Source organism: Papio anubis, chromosome 6 (genome assembly GCF_008728515.1).
Source record: "Papio anubis isolate 15944 chromosome 6, Panubis1.0, whole genome shotgun sequence".
Classification (NCBI taxonomy): domain Eukaryota; kingdom Metazoa; phylum Chordata; class Mammalia; order Primates; family Cercopithecidae; genus Papio; species Papio anubis.
The window spans coordinates 63934647-63955740 of NC_044981.1; the positions used below are offsets into that span (position 1 = coordinate 63934647).

At 38.5% G+C, this 21094-nt stretch overlaps 2 protein-coding genes across 4 annotated transcripts in view; one reads left to right on the top strand and one right to left on the bottom strand.

The window, feature by feature from the left end:
* Positions 1-5459: 5459 nt before the first annotated feature.
* LOC103883767 lies at positions 5460-8151 on the bottom strand. Its single transcript, XM_021936797.2, has one exon. The coding sequence runs from the start codon at positions 8149-8151 to the stop codon at positions 7507-7509; it is 645 nt and encodes a 214-aa protein (XP_021792489.1). The 3' UTR covers positions 5460-7506.
* The window catches only part of ADGRB3 (adhesion G protein-coupled receptor B3), a 743596-nt gene continuing 730581 nt past the window's right edge, over positions 8080-21094 (top strand). Inside the window, exons 1-3 of one of the 3 annotated variants that reach the window (XM_031667688.1) lie at positions 8080-8800; positions 10207-10383; positions 11498-12269. In XM_031667688.1, the coding sequence (XP_031523548.1) occupies positions 11513-12269 (757 nt within the window). In that variant the 5' untranslated portion in view covers positions 8080-8800; positions 10207-10383; positions 11498-11512. The remainder of the gene's footprint in view (positions 8801-10206; positions 10384-11497; positions 12270-21094) is intronic. The other 2 variants (XM_031667690.1, XM_031667689.1) reach the window with 2 other exon arrangements.

A 21094-nucleotide genomic window follows, 5' to 3' on the forward strand; every position in this document is an offset into this window, starting at 1 on the left:
ACATACTTCACACACACACACAAAGGGTAACAGTGAAAAAAGAAAGAACTGGTTAGATTTGAGATCTATGTATTGAAGTTATATCATGAGCTGAATTGTGCCCATCTCTGCACACCCCCAACCCCATTTGAAGAGGCAGCAAGACCGCAGCCATATGCAAGCCAGAGAAAGGGGCCCCAGAGGAACCAATCCAATAGGGACTTTGATTTTAGACATCTAGCCTCCAAAACTGTGAAAAAAATAAATTTCTGTTGCTTAAACCATCCACATTGTGGAATTTTATTATGGCAGCCCTAGGAAACTTATACAAAGTGGACAGGCAATATTTGTCAAGGGATTAGACGTAGAACGATAGAAAATGAGCAGCAGGTATCATTCCCATGTTTGCCAATTGAATAACTAGGTAGATAGGGATGTCATTTCCTGAAACAGAAAGACTGAGGGAAGGGCACATTTCTCTGGAGTAATCAGGAAGTTTCCTTTAATTACCCCAAATCTGAGATGACTGTGAGGCATATTTAGTAGAGATATAAATCATGGCAGTTGATTATTTAAAAATCTAGAGCTCAGAGGACATATCCTTGTTAAAGGAATATACATGGGGTGTCTATTCATATGTGTGTATGCATGTATGTACATATACATACTTATGGTGATATTCAATATTAGGGAGTGGATTTGATCACCAAAGGGGAGGTGGTAGAGAAATAAGGGAAGTACATCCAACACTTATCACTACAGTAGTCAGCATTTCAAGTTAACATGGAAGAAGAACAAGCAAAAGACACTGAGAAGCGTCTCAGTGTCTTCACAGTGATCAGTGACATAAAAGTACATCTGGGAGAGTATGATAAAACAGAAACCAAAATAGAAGTGGTTTCCAAAAGGAGGGCATTGCATTTAAAATGCTGCTGAAAGTTGGAGTAAGATGAGAAAAACATTTATCCCTTTAACTTGGCAACATGAAGGTCTTTAGTGATTTTTGACAAGAATTTTTTCAGTGGAATTGTGGGGGTGGAAGCCAGAATGGATTGAGTTGAGAAATGAGAGGGAAGTGAGGAAGTGAAGTGAATGTGATTGCTTTTTTAAAAAAGATTCGTTATGAAGGGGATCTAAGAAACAGGTTGTTGATCAGAAGTTTTTAGATGGGTAGTATTGCTATAAAATATGTATGCTGATGGAAGTGGCCCAGGAGAGAGGTGTGAAAGCCAGTAGAAGTAAGATCCAAGTTACCTGTGGAGGGGATGACCTCTTAGATAAGGGCAGTATCTCCCTGGAGATAGGAAGACAGGAGAAAATGGGGGAAGGTAAAGTCAGTTTAATGAATGTAAGGTATTTTCCATCTAATCACATCTGTTTTATAAATAATGAATGAAAAAAGGTTATCACTTATCATTCAAGAGTTGAGGAGAAGCTTTTTAATGATCAAAGAAAAGTTACAAAATATCCATAGGTGTAATAAGAGAGGGAGCTTATAAGTAACAGTCTATGTGGTGAGGTCATAACAACCTGTTGACTATAACTTTACAGGGACATCTAATGCCTGAGGGTGTGAATTTCTTCAGTAATGCTCTGTTGCATGGGTCTTGGATCAGGAAGGGCAGTTGTCCATCACAGTAAACATGGTGATCCAGCCAGGAAAATGTAGTAAATAGCTGAAGATGGTTGTAAGTAAATTATCATAACAATGGGCGTGGAATCCATGAGGTATACATTAGTTACCTACATTTGCATAACAAATTATCCCCAAATTTAGCAGTTGGAAGCCACAAACATTCCTGATCTACAGTGTTTGTAGGTCAGGAATCCAGAAGCAGCTTAGCTGCTTGATTCTGGCACAAGCCTGTCATGAAGGGGCAACCAAGATGTTGGCTGGAATGTAGTCCTCTCAAGACTTGAATGAGGAAACTTCTACTTCTGAGCTCACTCATGTGTCTTTTGACAGGCCTCAGAAGGCCAAACTCATATGGACTTCTCTATTTAGGACTGTATCATAACACGGTACCTGGCTTATTGCAAACAAATGCTCTAAGGAAGAGTAAAGGAGCTCCCAAGATGGAAGACACATTCATTTTATATCTTAACATCCCATTGCTACTACCATATTCTGTTTGATAAAAGCAAATTTCTAAATCTAGCCCACATTCAAGAGAGAGACAATTACACAAGGACGCACATACCAGGAAGTAGGGATCATTAGGGTCCATGTGAGAGGCTGCTTACCGCAGGGTATAAGGAGGAAAATGAAGATAAGAGTAGAAACTGGTGGGAATTAATAATAATAATAATAATAATAAAAAAGACCTGAATTTTGTGAAAGACTTGACTCCATGTGGTTACTTAGGAGGTGAGTTTTTAAAAGTAGAAGGTGGTAATTAAGGCACTGAAACATTAAATGTTAAATATTGGGAGTGGTTTAGTCACTGGTTAGACTTTTTAGTTAAAGACCATAGGGAAATGTTGTTGAAGTAGTAGGAAAAAACAAAAAACAAACAAACAACAAACAAACAAAAAACAGAAATAGAATGGAGAAGCTAGTGTGTCAGGATAAGACATCTGCATGGGGCCGGGCGCGGTGGCTCAAGCCTGTAATCCCAGCACTTTGGGAGGCCGAGGCGGGTGGATCACGAGGTCAGGAGATCGAGACCATCCTGGCTAACATAGTGAAACCCTGTCTCTACTAAAAAATACAAAAAACTAGCCGGGCGAGGTGGCGGGCGCCTGTAGTCCCAGCTACTCGGAGGCTGAGGCGGGAGAATGGCGTGAACCCGGGAGGCGGAGCTTGCAGTGAGCCGAGATCGCGCCACCGCACTCCAGCCTGGGTGACACAGCGAGACTCCGTCTCAAAAAAAAAAAAAAAAAAAAAAAAAAAAGACATCTGCATGGGAGCTGAAGCCATGAGAAGAGGAATGGAAGTCAGGTGGACAGGAAAACTGCGAGCCGGCAGCTAAAAGATTCCATGAATGGAAAATATAATCTGGAGGAAGAGGTAAAGCTGCAAAGGCAGATGCTTGATCTCTACAGAAAGGTGGGCATGAAAGGGAAATGAGGAGTAAATATTTGAAACCAAAGGGGAGAGTAAGGATACTGATTCTGCCCCTGACTCATTGAATCAGGGTATGGAAGCGGCATACACATAAATTGCTTCTGTTTGACACGGTTGGAAGAGATGCCATGTCTTCATAAAAGAGCAGGCTTCAGTCAAGGAAGTGGGTAAAGAATATTCTTCCTCTTGTTTGCTGGTATAAAAGAGCATGGAGATCCAGAAGGCAAAATGAGAGAATCTGCTAGGAAGAGAAATGGTGGAGATAAGTGGATCAGAATTGGTAGAAACAGGACTGTACATGAAGAAATGTTCAGAACTAATAGGTAGTCCATAGACTTCAATACCTGGTGTTGATAAAGGTCAGCAAATGTGCTGTTCCTGGCAGCTTTAGTTATTGTCATCATTAATGGTAAAGTGGGACTTCTGTCAAAGGAAAAAAAATTATTAGAGTGGGAGAGGAACAAAAATGGAAAGGACTGTCTGTACCTCAGCAGATGATAGCAACGGGGAAAGGCAAAGCTGGTAAAACTATGGAGGTTTTCAAAATTATGATAGAATAGAGAGGCATTACCAACCTGTGAGTGGAAAAATTGTGATTCTTTCTAGTCTAGGATTTAATTGCATTTTTCTCTCACTGCTTCCATTTCTTGTGAGACACCTTCTGTTATTTAGAATATGTCAGGAAGAGCCTTAGACATTATTCAATCAAGCTTTTTTTCTGTGAGATAACTGAAGTCCAGAGAATTCATAGCTTCTTGTCCTTAATGAGGTATACACTTAGTGTCAGGTTCGTGAGTAAAAATGAAGAATCTTGATTTCTAGTATAATTGAAATTTCAGAGATTAAAGATAATGGTAGAAGTATAGTAACTTCATATGAAAAAATAACTAGCTGAAAAAGGACAAATTTGGGGGTGAATGTATGTTCAATTGCAAACACATATTTTGAGCTTTTAAAGTCCATATTTTTCAAGATGCTTCTACAGCACACAGATGTGACATTATGTGTTACCTACTTACAGTATTTCCTTAATATCACCAATGAAACCTTGAAAATTGATGGCCAAAAGTATTTACCGACTTTTTAAAAACTTGTATCGTTGTATAGGGAAATAATGATAAAAAATGGAAACTTGATGTAACTGGGATTTTTGGACTAAACTTAACCTTGACTTTGCCTGGCATGGAATAGGACTACACTTGAACTAACCCAGGATAGCTGTTCTATGACATCTCCCTTAACCCCAAGCCTATCCCTTTATTTTTTAGTACTTCCATGTACTTTCTATTCTGGGATGTCCAAGTAGAAAATGACCAATTTGTTTTTTTTCATAGAGACTAGAGGATATACAGCTTGGTTCCTGAGAGACTTCCTTATTTAATAACAAAAAAAATAATAATAATCAGGAGGAGACAGAGAAGAAGAAGAAGTTGTTTCAGTTTATAGTAAATATGCTACTTTTAAGGGTAAGTTAAGTACTCATAACAATGTAATCTTATAATATTTTGATCATTTAATTAACATTCCAAAAGCTGTGTGTGTGTGTGTGTGTGTGTATAGTGTATATATATATGTGTGTATATATATATGGGAGATACCAAATACTAAATACTAAAAAATAAAACTAAATACTAAAAAATTAAGGCATATTTAACAAGAAATAACCTACAAGCCTATCCATGCTTCTTAAAGCCTTACTGAAAATAACAAGTTACAGAATTTAGAATGTGGTAATATGGTAATATCAGAAAGACTATGAGAGAAAGAAGGAAAGAGAAAACACTTTTTAAAACTGAGTAAACGTATTCTAGAAACATTCTTATTTGAGTATGAGAATTGTGCAAATGATACTGAATTTTAAGCAGTGATCCTGGATTATAGGGTTATTCTCAAAGTGGAGGGACTAAATTTAGCACATACAGACAAAAAGATGAAAAACAGAGATAAATCAAACTTAGAAACCTCATCATTCCAAAGTAATCTTAATAAAATGCATTAATAATAGGAAAGATAAATTTCAAAGGCTTTAACTTTAAATACCTGGGTCAATTTAAAATGTAATACCAGTCTATATTTTGATGTGCTAACACTGACATCTCAATAGTTCTTCTGTAAATCATCAAGGAAACTTATGTAATAATCAATTTATACAATTAAGATGTTAGTTTTGGAATGAAATGCATTACTTTATAACAGAGAAATACAAAGCAATATTTTGAAACTTCCCAAGCAAGTATATGTGTATCAACTGAAATACATACATATCAAATACATATATACACACACATATGTGTATGCATACTTGCAAATGTGTGCATACATATACATAGGTATGTATAAATATGTTTATATATATAAACATAAATATAGACATACACTTGGACTCGTGAAAAAGACCAATGAAAGCAGATAATGATAATTTGAAATGGTGAATTTAATATGTATTAAATCATAAAAGTGGACCAACATCAATAGAAACGAAAGGACAGAGAGCTGAGGGTGTGTGAACTGCTGCTCTCTTTTTGCTGTTGGGTCAACATGTCAGCAATGCTTTCTATATGCAGCATCTTGCAGACATGAAACAAAGTGGTTCCTTCCTTGCTTTGCCTTTGGATTGTGCTGTTGTTAGTGTCCAGAGACCAGACTGTTCATATAGGGCTCTTTTCCTGATTCTTGATTATAATCCCCTGAGGAAGTCAGACGAGCCTGGGGTTACTGGAGACCGTGTCTTGCTTGGCGTAGTTATCATCCACAAATCATCTGCTATAAATATATCTCAGCAGGATCATCATCAGGCCAGCTCAGTAGCCTGCAATTTATGAAGGTTATGAGAAACAATGGGAAGGGTGAAGGGCTTTATTAAGGATGGCTTTCTTTTCTGACCCTGCCCTGACTTCTACTTGAATATAAATGATCCTGGGAGTAAGTGATCCTTTCCATTTAGGATTAAGCCTTTTAAATTGTCCCTTTCAGCTGTTATTCTTATGCCACTGTGTCATGACTTTAAGAATTTCTAAGAAACATCAAAATCACAGTGTTACAAGATAATATGAGAAATCACGAGGTGCAAAATAGAAGTATAACTGAACCTCCCATTACATTATTTCCTTTTTATGTATAAACCACCCAAAGCATTTTTTTTCTCCATTTTTATTCCACATCTGTCATGGTTTTCTTTTCCTCTGGATAAAGTAACAGAAATGACCAAATTGCCTTGCAAAAATCATAATTATGATCTCTAGGGAAGTTGAAATAAAATGTTTTTCTCCTTTGTGTTGCTCAATGTTCTTTGTTTTTAAAAGAAAATGTGTTTGCTTAAACGGTGTTTCAAAATTTGTTCTGGATATAAACCCTAATTATTCCTTTTAACATTTCCTTAAATGAATAAAAAACATTTTAAAGAACCAAAATGACACAAAACCAAAATGCCACCCAGGCTGCTCTCTTGCCGGTGATCTGTTACTGGGAAAATAGTTAAAGCCTGTTGGGGAATTATTAACTGTTTCCCTTACAGAGTGTTTATCACAGGCACTCGTTTAACAAGGGAAAGCCTTGAAGAGGGTCACTCTGTTAATATGTATTAAGAAGTAAAGGACCAATTTTAATATTTCAAACAACTTAAGTGGATAAAAGACCATCAGCATCTTCCTGTTTTCACTATCAATCTCTTTTAAAATGGTGTTCTTGGCTATCCATAATCGCCCCAGGGGAGAGAAACGAGCGGAGGAAAAAAATGCAAGAGTGAGGGGAACAAATGATGGAAAATTGCTTTATTCAACTTCACCTGCCGCTCGAGAAACTCACCCTTATGAAGATTCCAGCACTTTATATGAATTGCCCATAATGGTTTCCTCCCACCACATCATCGCACTATTTTAGCACTTGTTTTGCAAACCACCAACTGCGTTTACAAGTAGAGACATAATCAGGAGGCGAATGACCTTTTGTAGCATGTATCTGAAGCTGGTTTATCAGACACTTCGTCAGCCAACTGTCCAGGAGGCAAAATGACTGATAGATAGATAATAGATAGATAGACAGGCAGATAGATTAAAAGGTGGGGAAACTTATCCCTTTTCCCTTTCTATATAATCTGGTTGTTTCTCTTCACCCCTTTTCTCGTTTCTTCCCACCCCGTCCCCAAACCTGTTACTAGGGAAACTTGAAAAAGAATCAGATGCATTAAGACTACAAAATGAAACAAAAGTTTAGACCCCGAAACCATGATTCCATTGCCAAGCAGAAAGCAATGCAAGAGCCCAACCTCGGTCGCCGCACCGCGATCCTGACAAAGCCTGTATGGAGCCAGAACAAATAAGATGTTAATTGCAGCCTCGCAGAGAAAAACTACTATTGTTCCAGCCAGAGACACTCAGCAGCTCGGGAGCTGGGATGTGCCCCCTCCGCTGCGGACTGGATCAATTCTGAATCCCGGTGCTAAAATGACAGCTCTCTGGCTGCTACAGGTCCGCGCTGAAAGACAGAGAAAGACGATCAAGTCCAGCATTCACTTCCCACCCTTCAGAGTCGCCTTCCCATCCTCCGCACCCCCCTGCCTCGCCTCCCAGTGAGTTTCTCTTACAGTTGGTCGCCGCCAGCCCCAGCGGTGGGAACTGAGGATGCAAAAACCTCCCAGACGCAGAAAATACCGCTTTCGGGACGTGCTTGGGTTTGAGTAGCCGTGACGTGCAGGCGCACCGCGGCCCTGGCTGGAGCTCCGTGAAGCCCCCCTCCCGCCAGCCTCTACCCCGCCCTCCCGCCGGGACTCCCTCCTCTCCCACCCTGCGGCTCCCCTCGCCTTCTCTCACACACCCGCCCGCGCACCCGGTAGGCAGAACTCCAGGAAGTCGCAGCGGCCGCGCCGCGCGAGCCGAGCCTCTGGCGGGCGGCTGGACGCACCGCAGCTGTGCAGGAGAGGGGCGCGCGGCACCCGGGACGCGCGCGCACACGAGCACGCGGGAGGCCGCTGCGCTGACGCGCTCTCGGGACACGCGCAGCCCCCGCGCGCGCGCCCAAGGGAAAGCGAGCACCGCGCGCCGGCGCGCACACCCGAGACAGAGCTTTACTATCTCGCTCCCTCTCGCGCCTCCCTCCTCGCTGGGCATTCCAACAGCTTTCCGACATCACCAGCCAAGGATTTTTCCCCCTCTCCTTAGTCGCCGTCCGTCCATCAGTACCTGCAGGGGGGAGGAGGAGGAGGGAGGAAAGCGGAAAGAGGAAAGAGCATAAGCTTGAGCCTTCCGATCCGACCACGAATACTCCCGTAATAAACCCACCGCCCCAACAAATCTGCCATAGCAGCCGCCGCCGCCGCCGGTCACTTCTCGTCTCAGCGCTTTCTTTGCTTCTTGGCTAATCGGTTTGTTGGGGGTAGCTTTTATGAAACAAATCTTCGCTCTTAAGCCACTTACATTTTGGGGGGTTCCTTAGAGTCTCCCTTGGGGGGGCTTCTCCTCCCTTTAGCCCCCCTCGGATTGGAGGTTGGATTCAGTTGGATACGGCGCAAGGTTCTGGGCTCCTGGTGGCTTTTTTTTTTCTCTCTCTCTCATCGACCCCCCTTTCGTTCCCACCCCTCACCTTTTGCTTTTCGTATGTATGCATTTTTAAAAATAAATCCTGATTTTGGAAGCTGAGCCGGGGAAAATGGGCAACGGTGATTGGGACCGAAGGGGAGTCTCTCCGTCACTGTTGCTGGGACGCGTGCCTGTGCTGGTGTCTTAGAGCAAGAGCCTCCCTGAGCTTTCGGAGTGGAAGGTAAGGAAGGGGGTCCAGGGGTCACCTTTTCTCTGCCGGGGGTCGCCACCGTGGAGCTTTGGGCTTAATGTTGGAGAAGGGAGGAAAATGAAAGGAAAGGCTGTTGCTGGCGGATGGGGAGGCTGTGAGCAAATCCGACTGTCTGCATTTACTTAAACGCCGCAGTTGAAAAGTTAGAGAAGTCTGGTTTTCAAGAGATGTGCTGGGTCAGAAGGAATAAGCAGAGAGACCTAGAAAATCTGGCAGTTTTGTGTGATTGGGGTAATTTTATGGGGGGAAAATTTTAGGTTAAAAGGAAGTTAAGAGAAGGCAGTGGGTCTTCTATTGGGGGGAAAAATCTGTGGAGTGATGGCGCCGTCTATGTTCGACTAAACTAAAGTGTCACCCAGAAAATCAGTTGTGAGAATAGCTAAACTCAGTGCTGGTTTGCTTCTCAGCAAGAGATAGATAGATAAATAAATAAATAAATAAAACATCCTTGACACCTCCGTGGCCAGCCTTTGCCCCTGCCCCCACCTCTTCTTTAAGAGGGAAATACAGCTTTTTGAACGGTCCCTGCAGTCCAAAGGGGGATGAGGGTAATGATTTATTTTTTATTATTTAGAACAAAACAAGACTCTGTACTCCAGACTGATGAAAAATAAAGAGCATTATACTGAGTGTGCTCTCTTGAGCAGGCATTAAAGTGCTATTTCCTCACTCTTTCTGACCATTGATGAGCACGGCATTGCAGACATGCACTGCCAAATAAATGGAAGCAAAAGTACCAGTTTCATTAGGAAAAGACATACGACCTCTTTTTGAGTTCCTGATTATAAAATGAAATCCCCTTTCATGGATGGAATTCCTAATTTAGACACTTATTGTCACATTGGCTCTCAACGCCTACACTCTATCCTGAAGAACACTGCGCAGACCTGCATTGCCTGCAAAGTGCAACAGCAAAAAAAAAAAAAAAAAAAAAAGAAAAAGAAAAAAGAAAAAAAAGGAAATTATTTCCAGAATTTCTTACAACTTTCTCTGTTGTTGTTTCTTTTTAAACCTTTAAATGCTCATTGGCTTATTTTCTCATGAAGAAAATGCATTATTCATTGAGCTATTTGCTTGAAACAGAGAACACTGTTTTGATGGTCCCAGCAGTTCTGATGTTATTTTAAACTGCTGCTATATAGAGATTTAGAGTTGGGGCTGTGTTTGCCTATATCAAGACATGGAATTTGAATTATAATCTAGAAAATGCAGATCTATCTTCAGGGACTTCGGTCACTGGATTTGGTGTGCATGCGTTGGTGTGTGTTATGCAATGGGAAGGAAGAGGGTTTTATCCTTTGGTTCAGAGAAGACCCAGGCAAAGGCATGAAAACTCTTAACTGTCTATATGTCTGTATGTCTGTCTCTGTTTACAGAACAGTGGAAGAGACTGCAGCCTAAAGACTTTTAAAATTAACTTGGCATCACTTTTATCAGCTCAAAGGCTAAACAAACAAACAAACAAAAAGCAGTGTCATTTATTCTAAGAAATAACTTCTTAAAGGTTAAAGCTGAAAAATATTCAAGTTATTTTTGGATAACAACTTACAGAGGTAAATATAATCAAGGACTACTTTATTATCCAAAGCCAGGGTTGAAATTAAAAAAAAAAAAAAAAAGAAAGAAAAGAGGAGCTTTGGAGTTGTTGTTGGAAAGGGAGCAATTCAATAATTGGAATCTGCTAGGAGCAAAAATGCTAATGTGTTTTATTACCATGTGTAAGCCTTAAATTACAGTTGATAAGATAATTTTTCAAAAATTAAAAGACTGAAACCAGCTCAATTACTATGGTTTTGGATTTTTTTTTTTTTTTTTTTTTTACTGACATCACCTTTGGATACAGATACTAATACAGTGATCCACTTTATGTATCCCAAGAGGGCATGTCACATTGAGATGACTGCCTTAAATCCTGGTTCTCAATGGTGATGTTGAACAACAAGTCTCCCCTATGTGTTTATCCATCTATGCCCTTTCTCAAATGATGTTTTTAAAATTAAGTAATCCACATGAATGCCCATGTTTTTGCAAAGGAATTTCTGAGCAGTTCACATGGTGGCCTCTGCAAAGGCAAGTGGGGCATTTGGGAGATGATGTTCCATCTGTAATAAATTATCATTTGTGCTTTTAAAATTGTGGCCATAATTTATCATCATTACTTTTCACATTTAAGAGAAGGGAAATAATGTGATGACAGCCTGTTCCCAGATTATCAGATTAGATTTTGTATGATGGTGTTTACTGCAGGCAAAGGACAGAGAGAGAGAGGTTGTATAGACTATAGAATGATTAATACTATTTCGACAATTAGCGTTTACATTATGACGTTTTAAAACTCCATGTTTTCCCTTTTCATTCGATAGAATGATAATGGACGTGGAGGATATCCTGGTAGATAAGTTAGGGCATTCTTATTAATAATCTATTAAATGTTATTTTTAAATGGAATGTTGCGAATTTGACCACTGTGAATGGCCACATGAGGGCGCTGTTCACACAGCAACAGATAATTTTCCTGTGTTATAAAATAAAAATTACCTGTCCTTCTTTTAAAAAGGGTTTTTTACTGAAATCTTGAAAACAGCTGGCTGTAATATTGAAAGGAGTTTATTTTCTCAATGCGTGTAGACTCCTACTTGCATTTTACTTTCATTGCCATTTTTACAGGCCAAATGACATAGGATGAAGGCTGTTCGTAACCTGCTGATTTATATATTTTCCACCTATCTCCTGGTTATGTTTGGATTTAATGCTGCCCAAGACTTCTGGTGTTCAACTTTGGTGAAGGGAGTCATTTATGGATCGTATTCTGTAAGTGAAATGTTTCCCAAAAACTTTACAAACTGCACTTGGACGCTGGAAAATCCAGATCCAACCAAATATAGCATTTACCTGAAATTTTCCAAAAAGGACCTTAGCTGCTCTAACTTTTCACTCCTGGCTTATCAGTTTGATCATTTTTCCCATGAAAAAATAAAGGATCTTTTAAGAAAGAATCATTCTATAATGCAACTCTGCAATTCCAAGAATGCTTTCGTTTTTCTACAATATGATAAAAATTTTATTCAAATACGTCGAGTATTTCCATCTGATTTCCCAGGATTACAGAAAAAAGGGGAAGAAGATCAGAAATCTTTTTTTGAGTTTTTGGTATTGAACAAGGTCAGCCCAAGCCAATTTGGTTGCCATGTATTATGCACTTGGTTGGAGAGCTGCTTAAAATCAGAAAATGGGAGAACAGAATCATGTGGGATCATGTATACAAAATGCACCTGCCCTCAGCATTTGGGAGAGTGGGGGATCGACGACCAGTCGCTGGTTTTGTTAAATAACGTGGTGTTACCCCTGAATGAGCAGACAGAGGGCTGCCTGACCCAGGAGCTGCAAACCACCCAAGTCTGCAATCTTACCAGGGAGGCCAAGCGACCACCCAAAGAAGGTAAGTGGCCAAAGGAGAGGGGAAGGTGAGCGGGGGAGCACTTCTGGGAGATGGAGTTAAAACGTGCTGTTTCAACACACAGGCCTAATTTTTTCTCCTTTATTGTCACTTTTGGATTCATTTGATTTGTGGTATTCACTGATAAAGGTCTCTTGAGCTAGTTTTAGGATTCAGGGTTTTAGAGATAGGGCGGTGAGGGCTGGATAGCTCACCAGCATGCGCTGGAAGTGCGGGTGGAATTTTCAGGAGAAAGATGCAGAAACCTAGAGCCAGCTTGCACTAGAGATTGGTGAGGAGGGAGAGGGATGCCATTATTCAGGCTGCAGCCCCTTGAGGTGACACACACTCTCCACCTGTGAAATGGATTTATAGACATCTCCCTTCTGCTCCAGCCCAGCAAAACGTCCACTTTACTTCCTCTCTCCTATGCCCACAGAGTCCTTCCCTCTCACTCCCCACCCATTTCCAGGTTTGATTTTGGGGCATCTTGGCTAAAAGGTGCTGCAAACTCATTAGCTTGCCTGTTTGGACCAAATGACTTCCTGACACTTGAAGGCAGGGGTATACCTTCTCCCCTGGTCTGGAATTTTATTTGAGGTGCTTGCGCAAAAATCTCGCACGCTTGCTCTTTCCTGGGTCAGAAGGCAGTCACTAGAAGTGCAAACTCTCCAGGTCTTCTGGTTCTGGAGTCGCCTGAGGATGGGGTGGAGGGGTGCAATGAAAACACATACTGATCCTTTAGGACCCCATCCGCCTCTTGAGAGTGAATTTTTGTCTTTATCTTCTTGGTCCCCGGTTGATGCACAGAAGAGAAGGAACGTCTTAGAGCTAGATGGGGGGAGGGAGGGGGAGGAAGTGCAGCGGAAATGCGGAAGAAAAAGAAAGTACAGGAATGATTTATAGTTTTCACCCAATCCCCAGTGGGGGAGCTACCAGAGGATTTGAGGTTGTGATGATGTGTCATAATGCAAGAAAGCGTGACATATTTTGAGAAAATGACTTTTCTTGTTTGGAAGGTTAATGGATGTTGTGTTCCATTCCTTTAAGGACACGGCTGATACATATTCGTTCTTGCTTCCCAATCCTGCAACCAGAGAGTGTATTGATTTCTTATGCAGGAAATGTTTTCTGATCGCCACAAAGATCCCAGTCTGTGGAAAGGGACAGCCAAACTCCAGTCTCCAAGCTCCAGTCCCTCTTTCCTTTTCCTCAACCAACAGACATTGTCTTTGTGGCCAATATAAAATTGACACGTTGTTGGAGAATTTTCTTTAAGGGTAGCCAAGGCTTTGTAAGGGGGAGTGGAGAAATGGAGAACCTAAATAGCCTAACGCTATTTCTCTGCTGGCTGCAATTTAAGGGATGGGAATTATGGAAGAGCGATGGTAGGAGAGGAAAAGACCTGTTAGAAAATGAAGGCAGACTAATGGCAGTGAGAGAGGGGTGAAAACCTTAAAGATTTCTGCAGGTCACTGTTTCACTATCAGCTGTGACTGAAGAAAACAAAGTGGTTTTAAATTGCAGGAGTTATTTTCTGTAGTAAAAAATCCCAGAGAAGCACTTGCAACTGCAGGGATGGTATTTAACACCATTTAAAACTAATTAGTGTCCCCTAGAATAAGAAGCTACAGTACACTCAAAAAATGTGATGTTACAATCTGGCTATTAAACAATTAACATAAGAAGCTGGTTTTTGTTTGTTTTATTGTTATTTTAATAAAATTTAGAAAATCTGTTTCTTCAATGGTTAAATTTCTATCATAAATTTGAGTACTGATGACAGTGGAAAGTGAATTCAGTGTCACAACTCTTTTATATGAAAGGTAGTAAGTGACAAAAACAAAGTTTTAGTGTGCACAATAAGCATGATTTTCAAAGATTTTGTTTATCATGATCTTGAAATGTGGGTTAAGATAATGCTGGGATTTACAGAAGCTACACTAGATAGCCATTTGTTTTGTAAGTGAAGACAAATAAGAGTGATTTTAGACCATGGGAGACAAATTGTATATTGTTGTTTATTCACTGGCAAAATGAAAAAGAAATACCTTCACTGACAAATATACTTACACTTAAAGTGCAGTATGATGTTAACAGAGTTGAACTAGAAAAAGTTTGTCTCATAGGGGAGCAACATATGCTATGTCAGTAGAAGTGCATAGTCTATTCTGTACATTGTGAATTTGTGTTCTTTGTTTAGGTATTCTGAGGTCAGAAAGGTAAGGATAAGGAATGACTGATGACACAATTGTAGCTGATGCATTTGTTAAGTAATTCTTACGGAGTACATGTACCACTCTTTACCCCAATTAAATAATCTCTCTTTGGCTAGGCTACATTGTAGGAAAGGAATGTGAAAATCTATTGACCTTTGATTTAATCAAATTTAAGCAAAGTGCATTTTGTCTTCAATATTTGATATTAATGATATATAAAATACTGATAAATAATTATTTAATACCATTTCAAGTAAACTACCATATAATGATATAGAGCTTGAGGTTAATCATTACGTATAGTTGTGCTACTCATATCTCATTTTATTCCAGAGTGTCATTTTACATGATAGCATGTAATTCTAGCTTTTAAAATTAGGTTTTAAAAATTCAACTTATATTTTATATTACTTGATGTTTTCCGTTTCCTATTTTAAAAGGTTGTCTTTTAAGTTACCAGAGGAATAAATACAAGATTACTCTCCTTTGACTCCCATTTTATTCACTAATAAATACTGACTCAGAAGGCATGCCTGGAGTAGAAATATCTTCAACACGTATTACACCATAGAAGTGGCACAAATTCAAAGAGTCTTCACACTTAGTAGATGTGATTCCAGATTGTTTTGTGTAATACTAATGGTGATGGCAAAGACATATCAAATGTTGAATATTGTGAGTGTGTCCACTGGTATTATGAACTCATATCTGGTATTTAGTATTGAAGAAACAATAGACTGTCAGGAGTGGGATGCCTACTTTGAGATAGGATTTATGCTAGAACCGTCTTTAATAATATATTCATGTGCTGAAAAATTTTATAACCAGAAAACAACAGCAAGAAAACTATCGCTGTTTTTAGTGACACTAACAATTACAAATGTGATCTTGAATATATCATACAAAGTAAATTATTTGACTAATGCTTCATTAAAGTATTACATTTGAATACATTTTTAAAATTTCTTGTTTAAGATCATATTTGACATATTTGGGGGTATCATGTCCTTATAGAAACTTAGTTATTTCCCTAATTTTTATATGAAATTGTGAATTATTAAGTTGACAAAATAAAGCCTTTTTTTTTTTCCCAAATAAAAATGTCGTATTCCATACAGCTTTTTAAAAACCTCTTAACATATAATGGCTATAACTTAAAAAAAAAAACAAACTCAAATGACGCTGTGGTTTACCAGATTTTAGGTACAAGTCTGGAGAAAGACTGGTATTTGTTAACAAAGTCATCTTTAATTGTCCTGAGGTCTTTACTATGGTTTATAGGACTGTTTTGCTGAAGATAATTCTGGACTGTATAGCTGAGATATAAAATGTGGAATAAAAATATCTTATTTCTTACCACTTCATTTACAATAAATGATTAAAACAGTTTTGGCAGAAAAATTCCACACCAGGATATTAAATCACGTAATAAGCCTTAATGGAATCTTTGTTTCTTACTGGCATCAATGGCGCTACTTATGTGAAAGGAAATTGGGATCTCTGTATAGATTCCAGGAAATCTGAACACACACACTCATTTGTCTTTCTACTCTGCCTTTGCTAATCCTTGATATTCCACTCCCCAAGGGAAGTCTCACCATAGGCCTGTGTAGACTTTAGCTCATGCCTGCGTGTGTATGTGTTGGTATTTTTAGGCACATATTTGCAGTCTAAAGTGATTTGAGTCTATGTCAGTTTAATCGTCCCCATTTCTTTTTACCTTTGTTCTGTTTGCCCTCAGATAACTTTAGGAGTCATCATTCACCTTTCTCTTTATACTTTTTTCATCTTCCTTTTTTGTCTTGTATATCACTGCCAGGATGCCATACTCTTTATCAGAATGCAGAAAGATTTACTGAATTTGTTGTTCCTTGAAGAAACAGAGTGATAGTTTGCCCTTTCCCTGTGCTAGATCCTACAGACTTTTGCACATACTATACTTCTTTTCTAGCATTCGTCATATTGCAGTGTGATTTTACATTAATATTTTCATCTCGACTGGACGCAGTGACTTGCGCCTGTAATCCCAACACTTTGGGAGGCTGAAGCGGGTGGATCACGAGGTCAGGAGTTCAAGACCAGCCAGGCCAATATGGCGAAACCCTGTCTCTACTAAAAATACAAAAATTAGCTGGGTGTGGTGGTGGGAGCCTGTAGCCCCAGCTACTCAGGAGGCTGAGGCAGAGAATTGCTTGAACCCTGGAGACAGAGGTTGCAGTGAGCCAAGATGGCACCACTGCACTCTAACCTGGGTGACAGAGCAAGACTTTATCTAAGGAAAAGAAAAAAAAAAAAAATCCTGAGGCTTTCAATTATCCAGCACACTCTGAACGGGGTTTTAGTAAATATTGGTTGAAATGAATGTGAAATAAATGAAACAAAAATATCTCAATAGGAAAGGCAGCAATAAATAGGTTACAATAAAAAGAATAGAAATACATGACTTTGGGAAAGCATCCACCTTTTACTTACAGCTTTATTAGGGGAAGATTGCTACTATTTTTATAATTTCCAATTTTATTAATGCATTATTGATGTCAGTTCCTGATCTCCAAAGTGTTATTTTAAAACTTTTTAAAAGAACAAGAACGACTTACTAACAAACATTCTTAATTATTTATATGTTTATTTTAAAATGTTAGTGATAAATAGAACTTGCTATGTATGCCCATCTAGAAAAAAAGTGGTAAGAAAATTTGCCAATTTCTCTCTTTATTTGACTTCATTTCTCTCTCTGTTTCTCTTTTCTGGCCCTAGCATTACTTGTACAGTAATGACATTTTGCAAATCCTCTCCTCCACACTTTGAAGATAAACATAAGCTGTCTTTCCAAGAAAGAGGAAAAGACTATTTACACATCAGTTTCAATGTTACTGTTATTCACTTTTGATTGTGATCTATGTTAATGATGGAATATTATTAAAAATTGTAGGCCTGGTCAAGTATAACAAAATGCCACAGTTATTCCGTTTGCCATCTTAGAATTTCGCCAATTAAGGAGTAGCTCATATATGTAGCATTTAATGAAAGAAAACTCCATTACATGGTAACATATATTTTGTAGACAATAGATTTAAAATATTAAGAGGGGTGTGAACACAAGTGCATTTGTATGTATACCATGCATGCACACATGTGCCAGCATTTGTGTTCCAGAGGATTTTTACTACAGCTGTAGATAAATGTACTTCAAGTTCATTTTCTACCAAAATCAAGATAGGAATTTTACTTCTCTTAAAATCCAGCTTTTTGCATGTTTTCTTTTACTTACTTTCCTAATAGAAGCAATTTTATTGTTAAGCTGATTTTTTTTTCCATGTATCTAATTTATAAATCATAGTTTTTCTTTAGGCTAAGTCTGTTATATATTACCTATAAAAGCAATCTGGCCCTTGGAAAATAAATCATTGTTTCTTTAAAAATAAGATTAACAAATTTTTTTTTTTTCTAAATTGTATGTATTGGGTTTTAAGATCATGAACCAAAGAGAGCTGAGTTTTAATTTGCTGTTCCTTATAATGACTATTACTCTATATTATCACTTTCTTATTTTCAGAGTAGGCTAATAATGCTTATTTCTCAGGGTACAGGAGGATAGGAAATGACATCATGTATAAAAAATTAATAAAATTAATGACTTGGAATATTTCAGTTCCTGTCAGTGCCTGTGGAAATTTCTTCCCAATTCAATTAACTAATAAGAAATCAGAGATATTACTTTTTTTCTAGATGTGTCACTTCCTTGAAATGAGAAGCATGATTTGGTATAAGAAAAACTTTGGTCCCAAAAATGACTCAGCCACTTAGTAGCACCTTTGACAAGTGACTGAGCTTGACTAACTAATAAACTGAGAATAATACCTACTGTAATGGAGTGTCATACTAAATGAGACTGCGTGTATGCTCAAGTTATGTTAGGCCCTCGATAAATGTTAGTGCTCTTTTCTTTTTCCTTTTTTGAGACAGGGTTGCCCTATTGTTGCCTAAGCTGGAGTGTCATGGTGTGATCTAGGCCACTGCAACCTCCGCCTCCAGGGTTCAAGCGATTCTCCCCCCCTCAGCCTCCTGAGTAGCTGGGATTACAGGTGTGCACCACCACGCCTGGCTAATTTTTTGAAGTTTTAGTAGAAATGGGGTTTCACTATGTTAGCCAGGCTGGTCTCGAACTCCTGACCTCAGGTGATCCACCTGCCTCGGCATCTGAAAGTGCTAGGATTACAGGCGGGAGCCATTGTGGTGGCCCAGTGCCCTTTTCTTTTCCCTCAAACTCCCTTCTTCAACTTCTGGTAGATCAAAACAATTCCTGATTAAAACTCACATTTTATTTCAGACATATCTGTATTCTTATGCAATTTTCTCATAAAATATTAGAAATTATTTATCATTTGTATAAAATAAAATTACCCAGACACGATGACCTGTGTCCAGGATGGAAAAAGTTAATATTCAAAATGGTAGACTTCCAGGCGGGCATAGTAGCTCACGCCTGTAATCCCATCACTTTGGGAGGCTGAGGCGGTGGATCACCTGAGGTCAGGAGTTCTGGACCTGGCCAACATGATGAAACCCCATCTCTACTAAAAATACAAAAATTACCCGGGTGTGGTGGTGCATGCCTGTAATCCCAGCTTCTCAGGAGGCTGAGGCAGGAGAATTGCTTGAACCCAGGAAGAGGAAGTTGCAGTGAGCGGAGATCAGGCCACTGCACTCCAGCCTGGGCGACAAGAGCAAAACTTTGTCAAAAACAAAAAACAAAACAAAAAACAAGATAGAATTCCAAGTTTTGGCGAGTTGATAAAAATAAACAAACACAAATGATAACACTGAATTTTCATAGTACTTCATATGTTTTTATGTGTTGTTTTGTCTGTTTTTTACCTTTAATAAAACTTGCATATGCAGGACTGGAGTACATTTTATTTTTTGTTTTGTTTTTGGGTAGGGAGAAGGCAAGGAAGAGAAGAAGTAACTTGAGTAACTATGTGATGCTACATAACAGTTATATGGGTCTGCAAAGTTTTGGGAACCATTTGAAACTTTTAATTGTGTAAGAGTGTGTGTGCATGTGTGTGTGTGTGTGTGTGTATTGTGGAGAGGAGGGGGTGATAATATTGGTTTAAAAACATCTTTTCTCTGGTATTTTTGTTATTATGCAAACATTTATTTATTTACTGATTAGGAATCTACTGAGTACTTGAAGTTTTGTGCATGGAATTCTTAATGAGTATAATCCTGGGGACCAGAAAAGGGAATTTGGGTTGGAAACTTTAAGAAGGATTTCCATATTTCATGTGTGTATGGTTGAAAATATGAATGAACAAAGCAAAATTGAAACAAAAGAATGCTGTTCATAATGAAGTTGTTGAGTGTAGAAGGTGTAGTAGCTCTGTAGAATGAGACCTACATATGTTAAGCATGGATTTCTTATAACCTATTATCGTAATCAAAATAAATTTTCACTGAGGTATTTTTCATTATGTTTGAAACTGCTTATAATGTTTCTTTGTGAAGTAGAATTTTATTTAAGTATTCGATTTACACTTGAAACAGCTATAATTTTTGTATATATTTTTCATTATATGATGTCATTATATGGTATTTAATGTATCTAGTACCCAACACTTTAAATTTTATTTTTGTATGTTAATATACATTGATATAAAATATTATCTTCAAATCAGTGCAGTTTTGGAAACTTTGTTTTTATTCTTATTTTTTGGCTATAAACCATAGATAATTGATAATCAATAATGATTTAGAGTGCCATTTAATTATTTGAACTTGACTATAAATTTGGAGCATTTAACCAAGGATCATAAAGCCATAGAGATATGTGTCTATTTTGTATTAGATGAAGAAAAGGTAACATCTCAATACCTTTGTGTTGATGAAGGCATGACTAATAATACATCACCTAGATCGAGATAGTGGTGTGTGCATCATCTTGGGCCTGGAAAGCTGTCCTTTGAATATCATTGCTGATAGGCAGCAAAGCTATTTAAGTTAAATGATTTCCGACTATTTTAATCTTTGCTGGATTCTGCAAAATGCAGTTTATGTTTTGAGATCTATTTTGAAAAGAAATTATCTCGAAATGCTAGTCCATATTTAACCACTTGGAAAATAGGATGACTTTGCTGGAATTTCATTCAGTGAATTGTGATAAGTTATTAGAGACCAATGATCCCGAATATCCCCCCACAATGCTTACATAATTAGATATTGAAAAAACAAAAACCCCCAAAAGGTTAGCATTAATTTGAGAATTCTGATATTTTCATAAGGTAAAATTTAAAACTATCATCTATGAGACTCTATGAAATGCCACAGGCTCTACATTCAATTATCTTTCCGCTATCCTCCAGGAATTTTGTCTACTTGCAGAGAGTGACCTAGCTACATGGCTGTAAAAGTTTAATAAAGTATTTCTAGTGTGCATGGAAAGTTCAATAAGTAACAAATGCACTAAATACATGAACAAGTAGCTGGTTAACTCAAAATTAATTGAATGAATAGCAGTCTTTTCTGAAATCTAAAATGTTTGCTGATGTGCATTTTCCCTATAACCAATCCCTGTCACACAATGATGATGCCTGGGGCATGTTATAA